The 16779-nt window shown below is 43.8% G+C and overlaps 1 protein-coding gene and 1 pseudogene across 1 annotated transcript; one reads left to right on the forward strand and one right to left on the reverse strand.

The window, feature by feature from the left end:
• Window positions 1-2841: 2841 nt before the first annotated feature.
• On the reverse strand, window positions 2842-16380 carry LOC139462476 (1-deoxyxylulose-5-phosphate synthase YajO-like). Its single transcript, XM_071244229.1, has 8 exons — window positions 16271-16380; window positions 11271-11413; window positions 10697-10838; window positions 8907-9080; window positions 6944-7041; window positions 6229-6386; window positions 4524-4663; window positions 2842-3277 (listed from the first exon to the last, which is right to left on the reverse strand). The coding sequence occupies exons 1-8, from the start codon at window positions 16376-16378 to the stop codon at window positions 3155-3157; spliced, it is 1086 nt and encodes a 361-aa protein (XP_071100330.1). The 5' UTR covers window positions 16379-16380; the 3' UTR covers window positions 2842-3154.
• LOC139462595 (uncharacterized) lies at window positions 12797-14388 on the forward strand (annotated as a pseudogene).
• Window positions 16381-16779: the final 399 nt, after the last annotated feature.

Raw genomic sequence — 16779 nt, forward strand, 5'->3', positions numbered from 1 at the left:
TCTAGCCTCCACTCAGAAGTCGTAATTCAACATTAAGCTAACGTTTTTAGCTTCAACAAAATAAGTAAATGTCCTATCGTATCATTGGATTTTTTGGTTCATCACTTTCTTGACCGGTCTGTTTACAGGTCTCCGTCCCATGACACGCGGCGTCAGGTTACAAACAAACTGTTTTACGTACATTGTGTAGGACGGGGCATGCTTAACCTTTTCGCGAACACCTGGTGTCATCGCTGATTTTATGTGATATATTACGTATAATTTCCTCCGCTAATTTCGCTTTTATGCCCAATGGAATCTATTTCGGTGGAGATAATCGAGACTGGTTATTCTCTTCTTTGAGAGGCATCTAGAAGTTGAAGTACTTAGTAAGGATACGATATATGGATGAACAAGTTCTTTATAACAACAAGCGTACAGTCGACGAAGTCATCTATGTGCCTCGCCCATTTTAACACGTTATGGTCCCAAACCAGGTAACTGACCCAGCATTTCTCTTAGCCCATGTCAAAATAGCTGAAATGGAAATACTAAAATAAACATTTCTAAAACTCCTTAACATCAAATGGCACCAGTTCAGTATGTGTTCTATGTATAGACATGCAATGCAAGGAAATATTTAACAGTTTATTTGTTATACCTTTTGTTATCAAAAGGCACCAGTTCAATATGTGCCTGGTAGACATGAAAAGTTTTGTAAGAAAGTATTTAACAGTTTTTGAGTAACGCTCCGGAAACGAACACCACACTTATGGTCCAACTGGTTGCCATGGAAACGTAAAATTATTTTTTTTCTAAAATTCCCAAATAGCAAAAGGCACCTGTTCAATATGTGTCTGGTAATTAATCATAGTTTTGTTAGAAAGTATTGAATGGGTTTTGAGTTATGCTCCGGAAACGAACTCTACCCTATTAAACCTAAGTCCAACTTGTTGCCATGGAAACGTAAATAATAAAAGTTAATAAAATTCATAAATAGCAAAAGGCACCAGTTCAGTATGTGCCTGGTAGACATGCAAAGTTTTGTAAGAAAGTATTGAACATTTTTTTGAGTTACGCTCCGGATATAAACACCACCTTTATAGAACCAAAGTCCAACTGGTTGCCATGGAAACGTAAAAAAATAAAAAATTCTAAAATTCCTAACTAGCAAAAGGCACCAGTTCAGCTGGTAGACATGCAAAGATTCGTAGAGACATATTAAACGGTTTCTGGGTTATGCTCCGGAAACGATTTCGGGACGCACACACACACGGACGGAACCCATTTCTCTATACCCCCGCCAACTTCGTTGGGGCGGGGGATAATAAGGAGCGACGTTTCGGTGTAGGTTCTAAAACCGTTTTCAAGCTAATGATGTACAGAGTATGGTTGAAGTTCAACATCAAAAGACTCCAACCGTCAGTCAACTCATCACAAACTCCAATCAGTCTTAATCCTTTTGTTTATATTACTATCTTCACCTGTTAAGATGTTTACCTAAAATCACCCTTGTACATCACAGGCAACATTGCAACTACATCCAAATCTACCCTACTGTATAAACACTGCCTCATACCTGTTTATGTGCTTGTCAATCTCAGTACATCAATTGCTTGATAACGGTGTTGGAACCTACACCGAAACGTCGCTCCTAATTGTAATAAAGTTGGTTGGTTTGTTGTTTAACGCCGCACTCAGCAATATTCCAGCTATATGACGGCGGTCTGTAGACAATCGAGTCTGTACCAGACAACCCAATGATTAATATCATGAGCATCGATCCACGCAATTGGGATCGATGGCATGTATCAACCAAGTCAGCCAGCCTGACCACCCGATCCCGTTAGTCGCCTCTTACGATAAGGATAGTCGCCTTTTACAGCAACCATGTGTTGCTGTAGTCCACTATTGTAATAAAGAAGTTGTTCATCCACATATCTTATCCGTACTTGGTTATTCTCTGGTGTTGATGTTTTGTATTTTGACGTGTAGGATGTGGCGAGAATTGTTGACAACGTTTTGATCCATAATTGGTTTGAAGACATGTTAGCATGAACATGTACAGATAGTGTGAACTCATCTTGCTTCGAGGAGGAAACAAAAACTATGATATGGCACGTGTCCGAGCACGTGCAAAACGAGGCCAATCGAACTCACTTCTGATTGGTTTGATACCTCGTCGCGATAGAAAGTACAGTAGAACAGCTTAATTCAACAGCTCGTCGAGTTAGAACGTACACTTTGAACACTGTCATTTAGATGGGTCGTCGCATAAGGTGAGATTAAATGAGGTTTAAGGTCGCGTCCAAGATTAATGCACTTATATAGCGACGTGCATGCACGTGTGTGTGCCTGCTTGTACTAGTCTGGACAAACGATTTTATAGTGCTAGCCCACTGAGATACCATGCCGCAGTTTTACATGAATACCCCACTCAGACACAGTATACTGACTCCGAGCCGACCAGTCCTTGTTTCAGCCCCTTACTGTTGAGCGCCAGACAGGGTAACAACAAGTACCACCCCTTAACCTCTCTTGGTATGACTAGCCGGGGATCGAATACACCGACCTTCCGCTCTCCGGCCGGGGGCTCTACTACTAGATTTTAACTCACTCACTCTACCACCAGACCGCTGAGGCGGTCCGTCGCAATAAGGAAGCACCATAGAGAGGCGACTAGGCTTGTCGTAAGAGGCGACTAACGGAATCGGGTGGTCAGCCTCGGTGACTTGGTTGGTGCGTGTCCTCGTATCCTAATTGCCAGGATCGATGCTCATGTTGTCAATCACTGGACTGTCTTGTCCAGACTCGATAATTTACAGACCACCGTCATATAGCTGGAATATTGCTAAACAACGATCAAACAACAAGCACCATATAGCTAGCTAAGAGAGCTAGACTGTTGTTAAGAATGATAAGTTTAACAACAATAGATTTTGAGAATCAAATCTATTTAATCTGGTCACATTTACGTTTCTTCATCTTTAGTAAGCGATTCGCGTATTTAGTTCCCCGTATTTAGTATCTGAATTACTTCCTCAATTTATCAAGAGGAGCACGTTTAGTTCCCGTATCACATTGAGGGAAATTCATATTGTAGTTAATTGTTTATATTCCACTGCGTAACAATAACAGTATTATAGTATCGTCATGCATGGCGGTTTGTGTCAGGTCAGTTTATGTTGGACACCATGTATGATGACTGGAAGGGATTACTCCGGGTGTTGTTCTGTCGCCACACCATCTCATAGGGGTAAGGTATTGTGGGTTGAGACACTTTGTCCAGTCGTGCCATCTGAAATATGTGGGATCATTCATCACTGACTCATATGAGTTTCACTGGTAAATTATTACCATATGACGGCACTATAACTGCAGGTCTCAAACAAAGCTCATCATTTTCATAGTAAAGGGATCACTTGAATCAGTTCTTGTGAACCTTCTCGGCATGGTAACGTGACCATGCGACGGTTAAGTCCTGACTATCACCTACTCATCACAGGCTTAGGACAGGATCAAAACACTAGAAGCCCCTTGGTTGTCATCCATCTGTCACAGACTTATCTCCTCTGAGTGAGTGACAGGATGGGCGGAAAATAGGCTTCACACATTGTACACGTGGGGAATCGAACTCAGGGTTTCGGCGTGACGAGCCGACGCTTTAACACTAGATTACTCCACCGCCAGGGTCCATCTACTTACTACCCCCAGGTTGTCACAGACTCACCTCCTCTGAAGACAGGGTCCAGCCACCAGCAGCCACCAGGTTGCCACAGACTCACCTCCTCTGATGACAGGGTCCAGCCACCAGCAGCCCCCAGGTTGTCACAGACTCACCTCCTCTGAAGACAGGGTCCAGCCACTAGCTACCCCCAGGTTGTCACAGACTCACCTCCTCTGAAGACAGGGTCCATCCACCAGCAGTCCCCAGGTTATCACAGACTCACCTCCTCTGAAGACAGGATCCAGCCCCCAGGTTGCCACAGACTCACCACCTCTGAGGACAGAGTCCAACCACCAGCAGCCCCCAGGTTGTCACAGACTCACCTCCTCTGAAGACAGGGTCCAGCCACTAGCTACCCCTCAGGTTATCACAGACTCACCTCCTCTGAAGTCAGGGTCCAGCCACTAGCAGCCCCCAGGTTGCCACAGACTCACCTCCTCTGAAGACAGGATCCAGCCACCAGCAGCCCCCAGGTTGCCACAGACTCACCTCCTCTGAAGACAGGGTCCAGCCACCAGCAGCCCCCAGGTTGTCACAGACTCACCTCCTCTGAAGACAGGGTCCAGCCACTAGCTACCCCCAGATTATCACAGACTCACCTCCTCTGAAGACAGGGTCCAGCCACTAGCTACCCCCAGATTATCACAGACTCACCTCCTCTGAAGACGGTCCAGCCAGTAGCAGCCCCCAGGTTGTCACAGACTCACCTCCTCCGAAGACAGGGTCCAGCCACCAGCAGCCACCAGGTTGTCACAGACTCACCTCCTCCGAAGACAGGGTCCAGCCACCAGCAGCCACCAGGTTGTCACAGACTCACCTCTTCCGAAGTCAGGGTCCAGCCACTAGCAGCTCCCAGGTTGTCATCCAGTTGATTCAAAGTTGTGGCTCCGATGATGACTGATGGAACAACATCCTTCTGTAGCAGCCAGCGCAGTGACACCTGAGCCATGGACTTGTCTGAGGGAAAAGACAATATACTATGAAATATGAACTATGTTTACCAAGTCCTTATATGCTGTGCAAAACAATAGGGGGTATTGTGTTTTGAAGTGAAAGTACAGGGAAAAACATCAGTGTCTGGCAATGAAAGTGAATTATGAGGCAAGAACATTTCCGAAGAAATCAAGCTCCAAAACAACACTGTAACTGTCATGAATCACGTGCAAGGGATTGTATACCAGATTTACCATTGGCACTTAGAGACACGGTTGTGAGGACGACCCCTATTAGTTTCTTGGAACCAAACGCTCAAAGACACTGGAAGCAACAGCTGGATCATGCAGCGTTTGCAACGTGCTGAACGTTTACGTGCCATGGGCATGTTGCAGGTGGGCAAACGTCAGAATACTGTTCCCCAAACGCTCATCAGCAGATTGTTGGCCCGATACCAACAAACATATAACGTCGACGATCGATGCCGCTCTGGACGCCGTTCTGGGCGCCCAAGGGCAATATCTCAAGCCCAGGACAGATTAGTCCGAGCGATGACATTAAGAAATCGGTTGCAGACTGCCACTCAGATAAGGGACCTGTTGCAACAGGCATCTGGTGTAAGAGTAAACGCCCAGACGGTGCGATATCGTCTGCACAGATGGTATTTCGCGCACGGCGTCTACTTGTTATCCCACAACTTACTGCATGTCATTTGAATCAGTGACGTCAGTGGTGTAAGGGACATTGGGCTAATGTTTTCTGACGAATCAAGGTTCACTCTCGACTTTCATGACCGAAGGAATCGAGGTTGGAGACGTCCTAATGAGCGTTACATGGACGTTAACGTCGTAAGCATGATCGTTTTGGTGTAGGTCCATAATGGTATAATGATGACTGGGTGAACTGCGCTCCATATTGCCTGTGGCAGAGTCACGGGTCAATACTATCATTAACATCATTGCCCCACTTGTGGTGCCATTTGCACGTGTTCGGCAATGTTTCATCTTTCAAGATCATGCACTGCTCATCGTGCCAGGATTGTGACCCAGTTCCTCCAACGGCAAAACATCTATGTCATGCCATGGCCAACACTCAGTCCAGACCTTTGCCCCATTGAACACGTCTGGGGCGTCATTGGCAGACCTGAACATCAACGTCAAAATCCAGAAACCGCTCTAAATAAATTTGGTGTTGCTCTCATTGTTGACTCATCAGAGGTATGCCTGAAGGAATTCGTGCATTTCTGGCCAACATAGGTGGTTTCACCCGATACCCGCTGGGAAAAGCAAATTTCGAATTCGACCCCCAACTTCCATAATGATCTAGTGCGCCACCATTACACCAACCATTAGATCTGATCGCCTACTCCCCAGCAGATATGCTCATATCATTTCAATTTGCCAATACGATATAGATATTGAAGATATGTCTTGATGATTCCCACTATCCCCTACTTTATTTGCATAGTATGTCTTACTAGGATTATCTTGTGGCTATCAGTCATGCCTACAAACACTGCTAGGTACTATGGCTACTTTTCGTTTCTCGTCTATGATGTTCCCCACACCATGCATGGCCCTTGTCACTACCGTGTGTGTTTGCGATGTCCCGCACTGAATCTATGATGGCCCAGATCTGATCATTCTCTTGTAAAGAATTCCAGCTTCCGGGGTATTTTGTGCTCTTCCAGCCATGACGTCCGGTTGTCGGAGCAGCGTCACGTGTGTACTTCCCAGAAAGTAGACCTCTGTTCAAGAGAACGCCGAAATTTTAGTCTATCATAGTCATATAATCCAGTTGTGAGTGAGTGAGTGAGTTGGGTTTAACACCGCTTTTAACAGTATTCCAGTTATATCGCGGCGTGTCAGCTTATTGTGGGAAGAAAGCCCCAAGTGATGCAGGTCTCAGACGTTTACCACTTCGGTGAAACCCACGAGCTCGGGTATGGTGCTGACAAACCTAGAAATATAATTGGGGCGAACCGGGATTCGAAACAACAATCATAGGTTTCTGGCGTGCCCACGGGACGCAACTCTGCACGTCGAATCGCGGCGCCTTAGACGACTGGGCATACCGTGGCCCCCCCCCCAATCGTATTAAGTTTTCCCAAAGAAATAATGTTTAATACCTTTTTAGCAGTTGGAACCATAATGGTTTCTTTCATTTTCACATAGTTTACGAACAAGGCACCCGTAGCCACGTCCTACTCACGCGAGTGAGATTCAGGGCAGTGATTGTCTCCTTTTCATCCGTGGAGGAAGTAGGGCGTAAAAGTGTCTGCCTTAATAACATGGTCTCACTCACCCCTTCAGGGGGCCCCAGGGCAGCACCCCTAATCCTTCCATCTTGCACACTTGGAAAGGTTCGAACTCCGATTCCCGACACGCTAGATTGTACTGTTGCTGGAATATCAAGTGCCACATTGGTAAATACTCTAGTAAAAGGTTGGGGATTGATTTGCATTATTAACAATGACACATAAGCTCTCTTACCTTGCTTAAATGCAGTATTTGTGATCAGAATGTGCCATCTACAACGGGGCTGTTGGTGGTATGCTTCTAACCGGTAGACCTCAGCGAGAGGTAGCCTTATGTTCAATGTGTCTCAGTCTGTGATTTGCAGACTCAGGAATGTGTTTCTGCAGACACACACTCTGAATGATCGGGCCTCACAACACATTACAGGATATATTATTCAGAAACCAGGTTTCAAGAAACCCGCCCAAACAGCCAATCATATCGCTGTTCTTGCGCCAGGTCAACGAGCTCAATTTTCTGACCATCGAAATCGACTGCATGCTCGGCGGCAACGTGTTGTACCACTGTTCTCAAATAACGCCATAATAACATGGGGATTCGCCGATGGTCTCGCGTAATGTCAATCTCATTAAAATCAGATCTTAGTTCTCGCTGCCGCTAAACAAAGATCTGAGGACATCCCTTTACGAGTCACGTAAGACCGACCTTTCGCAAACTCTGACCGACCAATGGAATTACTGACGAGAAGTCGACATTAGCCAATCAGAAGGCAGCTTTCTCGTGCTTTACGGCACTAATTTCAAATTGGCGACTACGCTTCGAAACATATTTTGAGAAATTCTCGCTTAAAAATTGGAAACCTGAACAAAAGAACATTCTCAAATGGCTACTATATGTTCTAGATTGCATAGATTCAGTCGTTAAGCCCGTAACTATCGTTCGGAATACCCCGTTTTAAAGTTTTCGAGGCTGCATGATTAGAAATCACATTCCAACTGTCACTTTCATCATCTGGTAAGCGACGCTCTGATTGGTCGGATGGAAGGTCGTTCTGACGTGACCCCTAATGGGATGTCCTCAGATCTTTGTTTAGCATAGCGAGAACTAAGATCTGATTTTAATGAGATTGGCGTAATGTAAAGCCCCGTCGCGAGATGATCTTTACAATGCATGGTTCACGCGTGGCAGTTTCGAGTTTCGCGGGGTCCCAAGCCTCGGCGTTTTTTTTCAAAACACCCTAAACACCCTAAAACACCCACATGTATCATGACAAACAACATTATACATATGATTTTCTTAGCTTTTAAGGATAATACAAAAAGTTGAATGTATTTAATAGCTCATTTCGCTCCGGATTGTCATGTGTTGCCGTAGCCTTGGTTGACTCTTACACATCATCAAAGCATTCGATGCTGGTTCGATCCCGCTGGTGACCGTGCGCGAGAAGATCCAGGCTTGCCGTTAAAGGCGACTATGCTTGTCGTAAGAGGCGACTATAGTGATCAGGTGGTCAGGCTGGCTGACTTGGTTGATGCATGTCATCGTATCCCTGTTAGATTGATGTTCATAGTGTCAATCACTGGAGTGTCTGGTCCAGACTCGATTATTTACGGACCGCTGACATTTTGCTGGAATATTGCTGAGTGCGGCGTTAAACAACAAACAAACAAACAAAAAATCGTTACCGAAAAAATTGTAAATTATTCAATCTTGTACACTCGTGTCAAATACTGGACCATGTGGTCCAGACTGGATTATTTACAGGCCGCCGACATAAAGCTGGAATATTGCTGAGTGTGGCGTAAACAACAAACAAACAAAAAAGGTTTACCGAAAAAAATGTATTATTATTATTCGAAGAGCAAATCAAATGAAATGTTGATTTCAGATAATGAACAAATGACAACCAACTGTCGAATTCTAACACAATAGGAGTTTTAACATGTGGAATGAAGTCACAGATAAGAGGCTATATTATATTGTAAATAACTCCTGTTATAATGCCCTACCTGTAAGCTGATGAAGGGGTTTATGCCCAACTTGTCTGTGGTACATATTATCTTCTGCAGTTGCCAACCCACCACGTTACTAGCACCGGCGTAGTGCACCTTCCCACACCGAACTAGGTCATGGAACGTGCGGAGTGTTTCTTCAATAGGAGTTCCATTATCCCAATAATGCATCTGAAATAATCATATGTGGTATATTGAATAAATCTTTTCAAACCTGCTACTGTTACTCCACCCGTGAATATCCAGTTTAGAAATGATCTTCAGCAACACATGCTTGTCGTAACGAGACCGGTTGGTCGGGCTCGCTGACCCGGTTGATGCATGTCATTGTATCCGAAATGCGTGTATGGATGCTCATGATATCAAACACTGGATTATCTGGTCCAAATTCGATTATTTACAGACCGGCGTCACATGGCTGGAATATTGCTGTGTGCGGCGTTAAACAACAAACAAACAAACACTGTTGTACCATGCACACAATTACAGTTGACGCTCAAATAAAGTCAGACTCAATGAGAGAACCCCCCTCATCATGATCATAACACATCCTCACAAATTCAAATAATCGGTGAAAAATAATACTATGCATGAACAAATAATCAATGCAACGTGAACCATCCATGCACTGCAGTCCAAACATACCTGTTACAGAACCACGCACTGCAGTCACTATATACATGTACAGATCCACGCACTGCAGTCAATACCGACCTGCTACAGATCCACGCACTGCAGTCAATACCGACCTGCTACAGATCCACGCACTGCAGTCAATACATACCTGTTACAGATCCACGCACTGCAGTCAATGCATACCTGTACAGATCCACGCACTGCAGTCAATGCATACCTGTGCAGATCCACGCACTGCAGTCAATACCGACCTGCTACAGATCCACGCACTGCAGTCAATACATACCTGCTACAGATCCATGCACTGCAGTCAATACATACATGCTACAGATCCATGCACTACAGTCAATACATACCTGCTACAGATCCACACACTGCAGTCAATACCGACCTTCTACAGATCCACGCACTGAAGCCAGTACACACCTGGTACAGATCCACGGACTGCAGTCAATACCGACATGCTACAGATCCACGCACTAGTACTGTAGTCAATACCGACCTTCTACAGATCCACGGACTGCAGTCAATACTGTCCTGCTACAGATCCACGAACTGAACCCAGTACCCATCTACTACAGACCTGTGAGTGAGTGAGTGAGTGGGGTTTTACGCCGCTTTTAGCAATAATATTCCAGCAATATCACGGCGGGGGACACCAGAAATGGGCTTCACACATTGTACCCATGTCGGGAATCGAATCCGGGTCTTCGGCGTGACGAGCGAACGCTTTAACCACTAGGCTACCCGACCGCCACACTACAGACCTGTGAAGATCCAGGGTAGAATATGTCTTCAGCAACCCATGCTTGCCGTAAAAGGCGAGTGGGCGTGTCGTTAGAGGCGACTAACGGGATCGGGTGGTCAGGCTCGGTGACTTGGTTGATGCATGTTATCGTATCCCAATTGCGTGGATTGATGCTCATGTTATCAATCATTGGATTGTCTGGCTAAGACTCCATTATTTACAGACCGCAGCCATATAGCTGGAATATTTAACAACAAACAAACAAATAACAGATCCACGTACTGCAGTCAATACATACCTGCTAGAGCTCCATGCACTGCAGTCAATACCGACCTGCTACAGATCCATGCACTGTAGTTTATACCCACCTGTTTCAGATCCATGCACTGCAGTCAATACCCACCTGGTACAAATCCACATAGTCTGTCTGGAGTCTCGAGAGACTGTTCTGGATGTTCTGCACAATGTGGCGACGACTCAGACCAACCCCACTTGGCACGATTCCTCTAACCTTTGTTGCAATAACAACTTGGTCACGTGTTTGTCTGAAACAAGTGACAATTGTTATGTGTCATTGAAATGACATTATGTGTCATTGATCTGCGGAGCTCATGTCCCTTGCAGGCATTCCTATCTGTGCACGATACAACCGGTCAACGAAGGACCTGGACATTGAGGCATTCCTATCTGTGCACGATACAACCGGTCGGTGAAGGTCTTATACGTTGAGGCATTCTTATGGATGAATGATACAACCGGTTGACGGAGGTCCTGTACGTTGAGGTATTCCTATCTGTGCATTATACAAACGGTCGACGAAGGTCCCGTACGTTCAGGCATTTTTGTGGTCGCATATGATACCACAGCTGGGCTCAGTTTAACTGCAGTAAAAACTCACATACATTCACATACATAATCCTTTCCAGATTAGCTATTGACGGTGGTGATTGGTGTTATGGCATTTCATAATAACATACTTTGTTAACCAGGATCCAAGGTACTTCTCGGACAGTCCCTGTGAGTAGACGTCGGCAGTGTCGAAGAAGTTCCCTCCCCACTGGACGTAGCGGTCAAGCACCTGGTGGGAGTACTCCTCTGTGGCCTGACTGGGTCTGCTACCCTGAATGAGACCAATGAGAGAGAGAGAGAGAGAGAGAGAGAGAGAGAGAGAGAGAGAGAGAGAGAGAGAGAGAGAGAGATGACTATGTTTTTAGATTTTGAAATTGAAGGATTCGCTTCAAACAAACCCGAATTTTCAGTGCTTTCCCGCCACATAAACTTGAAAGGTCAGTATATTTCATCACTTATGTATTGCATCGGATTAGTGACTAAACAAGACTTGTTTCAAGTTGTTATATTTATGTTTCAACTGACTTTTGATATGTGCAATCTGCTGCTTTGTTTTCTGCCTGCATCCAAGATGGCGGACAAAGTATAATCGGGGTGTTTGTCTATTCTATATCGTTGTTTATTTCGTAATTAGCCAAAAACGCCCCTAGTTATAAAATATGCTGATTTCCCAATACTAATGTGAACATCTTTGATAATGTAATCTAAGAACAAATTACAAGTCTCTGAATATCGATGTTTATGCAACCAAACTCGGAACTTTCTCCGCACACACAATTAGGGCCTGCTGAAACTTTTATTCTGATAGATATCGTTTCCCAAACGAAGGAAAAGCAAACAAAATATATACTTATAAGCACGGATGACTTCTTTTTTTTGGTGTGAATTAGTTAAATAATGTCAGACCATCTTCTTTGTGGTCTCTGATAATGTGTAATTGATGCGAAAATGATAGCTATATATTAGCATATACAATGTATAAGGAAATCAACTATTATTTCCCACTCGAAAAATACATTTCATCCCAAATAATATTTTTTGTCATAAGGGAGGAAAAAATAATGATTAAGAGTATATATTCTTTTCAAGCCTATATTTTATCATCATAATTCCTATTGACCGCCTCCGTGGTCTAATGGATAGAGCGCCTGTTCGGAGAGCGGAAGGTCGGGGGTTCGGTCCCCGAGCGCCTCACACCTAGACGTTAAAAGATGCTACTTGTTTTTACCCTGCCTGGCATTCGGCAATAAGGGGCTAAAACAATGACTGATCGGTCCTATTGACCGCCTCCGTGGTCTAGTGGATAGAGCGCCTGTTCGGAGAGCGGAAGGTCGGGGGTTCGATCCCCGGGCGCCTCACACCTAGACGTTAAAAGATGCTACTTGTTTTTACCCTGCCTGGCATTCGGCATTAAGGGGATAAAACAAGGACTGGTCGGTTCGGGCTCCGTTTACTGTGTCTGAGTATGGTATTTATGTTAAACTGCGGCATATCTCAATGGGCTATCACTATAAAACCGGCACTAGTCCGGAACAGTACAAGCTGCCACACACACACGTGCATGCACGTCGCTATTTTAGTGCAATAATCTTGACCTTAACGTAAAAGTCCATTTCACCTCACCTCATAATTCTTATCAATTTTATATTTGTAGATGCCACGCCGGAAGAAAATGTCAGGAATTGGCCAGAAAAAGTACTACAAAAGAAAATCTACCAAGGTGACCACTTCTTCATCAGACAGAGACCACAGCTATTCTCGAGTGAAGCGACATAGATCAGATGATCAAGGAATTTTCGAAAGGTATGTCATGTTTAAGGCATATAACATACTATTTACAGAAATATACAATATCAAGTTGATTTTTTAAAATGAAAATCAGTGAATTCCCGACATTATTATTGCTAATTGATATATTTATTCTTTTGGTATGATGCGGAGGGGGAACTGATCTGCTCTCCAGGCACATGCTCTATGCACTAGACCTAGGAGGTGGTCTGATCATTATGCAAATATAAACACGTTTAATAACTCACTCTTGTGTAATAATTGTCATAATTTACATCAAATCTAAATAATGTGTAATAACTGTCATAATTTACATCAAATCTAATTAAATCTTATTAACTTCAAGTCCAATTTGAGTTGATTTTTTATTCAATATATCTTGTTGTTTGTTTGTTAATTTGTTGTTTAACGCCGACCACAATATTCTATCTATATGACGGCCTGTCTGTAAATAATCGAGTCTGGACCAGACAATCCAGTGATTGATATCATGAGCATCGATGCACGCAATTGGGATCGATGACATGCATCAACCAAGTTAGCGAGCCTGACCACCTTATCCCGTTAGTCGCATCATACAAGCATAGTCGCCTTTAACGGCAAGGATGGGTTGCTGAAGACCCAATATATCCTGTTTATTTTCTAGCTCCCAAGATGGGTTGAGTGCCAAATGGAGGGAAGCCTGGTGTGCCTTCTTCCTTGGAAATGGATCCGACACTGTCAACGACACTTTATTTGAAGAACCCGAAGAAGAGGTTGATTTAGACCACAGTTCTGCTCATGAGTTCTATGTCATTTTGCACAAAGTGTTCTGCTACGGATCACAAACTGACTTCGACATGTTCGTTGAGAGACTACGGAGGGAAAGAAGGTTTGTCTTATTTCGACATTTGAAGAATGACATCAAGAACCATTCCGAGGCGTTTTCCGACTTCCACATTGGAAAGATAACTGACAGTACCATCCAGCTGGTTCAACTTTATAATGGAGAGTCACCAACTGTCAATTTGAGTGTGAACATAACATCGCAATTAACCCCCTCTCTGGTTGTACACAGGATTATGATTGCCAGAGAACATGATATATGGACGGGTCTTCCCCAAATTGTGATGTCATTTGTGGACCTTTGGAAGGTCTTCGATCGACTCAGACTTTGGGACGTTTGTGTAGGAAACCACGAAGAAGAGTTCACAAGCCAATATTCGAAGTACCGATGTTCTGGCATATCACGAAGGCGGTTTCTGTGCAAAGCGCGGTGGTATTGAGTACCACTCTACCATTCGATCAACAAAGTGTTTCATGTTGACTATTAGAAAGAGGTGCAGCAGTTGCGATTTCAATCTCATTAAAATCAGATCTAAGTTCTCGCTGCCTCTAAACAAAGGTCTAAGGACATCCCATTACGGGTCACGTCAGAACGACCTTTCGCGAACTTTAACCCATCACGGAAACGACTAACAAGAAGTCAACATCAGCCAATTAGAAAGCAGCTTTCTCGAGCTTTACGGCACTCGTTTCAACCTGGCGACTTCCATTTCAGACTACGCTTAAAAGATATGTTGACACAGTTCTCGATTAAAATGTTGAAAACTGAACAAATGAATATTCGGGGATGTCTTTTATATGATTGCGATTGTATGGCAGTGCTTCCCACGTACTTTGCAACGCCTCTTCCGTTCAAATGTTTATCCCACGGAAGCGAGAGATAGACGATAATTTTGACGGAATCAGTCGTACGGACCATAACTGTCCTTCGGAATACCCCGTGTTTACGTTTTCGAGGCTGCATGATTAGAAAACACAGTCCGACTGTCACTTTCATGATCTGGTAAGCGACGCTTTGATTGGTCGGATGAAAGGTCGTTCTGACCAGCTGACGTGACCCGTAATGGGATGTCGCTATATAAGTGCAATAATCTTGGACGCAACGTTAAACCGGGCCATTTCACCTCACCTCACCTTTCATTATGAGAACTCGCTACCCAGGCTTTTCTGGGATCAGCAGTTGAAAAGTGTTAGTCTGACGGTTGGTTGGTTGCTTTACGCCGCTCTCAGCAATATTCCAGCTATATGACGGCGGTCTGTATATAATCGAGTCTGGACCAGACATTCCAATGACTGATATCATGAGCATCGAAGCACCCAATTGGGATCGATGAACACTAACGGGATCGGATGGTCAGACTCGCTGACTTGGTATCCCAATTGCATCGATGCTCAATCACTGGATTGCCTGGTCCATTTACAGACCGCCGTCATATGTCTGGAATATTGCTACATTAGTGCGGCATTAAACAACAACAACAACAAAAAATCCTAACGTGTGTACTTCTCTATACCTTCTATGGTTCACGATTGTTTTGGGGGTGTGTATATTATAATCGTGCATATCGTTACTCAGTGATATTGCGACGTACCCTATAAACATTAATATTTTAAATATAGTCGATTACTTAATTATTGTTAATTAATGTCTATTTTTACAACACACCGAGAAAGTCAAACAAATCTATCATCGTCAGTTAAGCCAGAGGTATATATAAAACCGACCCAGAACTACTGTCGATTACTCGAGAAATTGTTACCAGAGTCGATAATTCCATAGTAGATTCAGATGATACTTTCTTCTACGTATATTACATTATCATATACGTAGATGAAAGTATCTTCTTCCAAGATGCGAGTAGTATGATCTACATTTAGAATTTAAGAATGTGGCAGTAATACGTTTCCATACCTTGGCAACTGACATTAATTATTGTATTAAATGGCTTAATTCAATATGTGCCCAGCTGATTGTTGGTTATGTTCCTCCCGCATCACTTTGTTTTCAATAAAATTATAAAAATAAAGTCCTAGAAAAGTGTGCCCGAGAAACATTTACTGTTTTTGTTTGTCGGTCTGTTTATCGTTTAACGCCGCAGTCAGCAATCACCCGCTACATATGACGGTGCGACCTGGACCAGACAATCCAGCGATTGACATCTTGAGCATCGATCTACGCAACTGGATAGGTTGCACCAACCAACCAATTCAGCGAACCAGACCACCTGATCCCGTTAGTCGCCTCTTACAGTTACAAGCTTAATCGCCTCTTATGTTAATATTTTTTATGCCGCCCACAACACTTAACAAGAAAATCTAAAATGCAGCTCGTGAAATATGATTATACAAAGTAATAACTTATGTCAAACATTTTGATAATAAATGTATGTAAACATTAAACTGTTATTTACATTGAATATGTGTATCACACACACGCCATGACACCTCTGGTAATAAAATCCGCTCCGACCCTCATAAAAGAGGTTTTAGGCACATGTGTCGCTCCTTCACTCACCCCAGGATTCCCAAAGGTCCCCGTGCCGAGACACATGTTGGCCACCTTCAGCCCTGATCTCCCCAAGAAGTTGTGGGGAAGTTTGCACTCCTCGGGTACAGCTGCCATCTTTGTTGTTGGACGGGTGACTGCCAACCAACTCGGGTACTCGTAGGCTAAACTATTGTCAAAGGGAAGTAACTCTACGCTGCTTGGTATTCCTTCCTGAGAAAGTGTGTGTAAATAAAATTTACAATAAACAGCTAATGTCATGTTACCCCTTATACAATTACCGAATCCTATATTAATATACCTCTATAGCAATGTCACATCGATGTTCTGAATATTTCCTTATTGTATTGCCAAAATGCCAAAGATTGCAATAAACCACAAAGTACCTCCAAGCTCGTATTCGAGTACAGTATGCACAACGCACACCACAGTTCTACACCAAATGACACTTACTTGACTTTCTTTGAGGTCACATTCGAATTCAGTGTAACTGAAGATATGACCAATTTTTCAAAGAG

The sequence above is a fragment of the Haliotis cracherodii genome, unplaced genomic scaffold, assembly GCF_022045235.1.
Source record: "Haliotis cracherodii isolate W230 unplaced genomic scaffold, xgHalCrac1.p SCAF_15, whole genome shotgun sequence".
Lineage (NCBI taxonomy): Eukaryota > Metazoa > Mollusca > Gastropoda > Lepetellida > Haliotidae > Haliotis > Haliotis cracherodii.

Bases quoted from the DNA above. Each gene is read 5' to 3' on its own strand.
- LOC139462476 (XM_071244229.1), bottom strand. From the start codon at position 16,378: ATGGCAGCTGTACCCGAGGAGTGCAAACTTCCCCACAACTTCTTGGGG. The intron at 7,042-8,906 runs GTAGGGCATTAT...TTGATATTCCAG, and splicing joins ACCCCTTCATCAGCTTACAG to CAACAGTACAATCTAGCGTG. The intron at 3,278-4,523 runs GTGAGTCTGTGA...CACATATTTCAG, and splicing joins GGACCCTGACTTCGGAAGAG to ATGGCACGACTGGACAAAGT.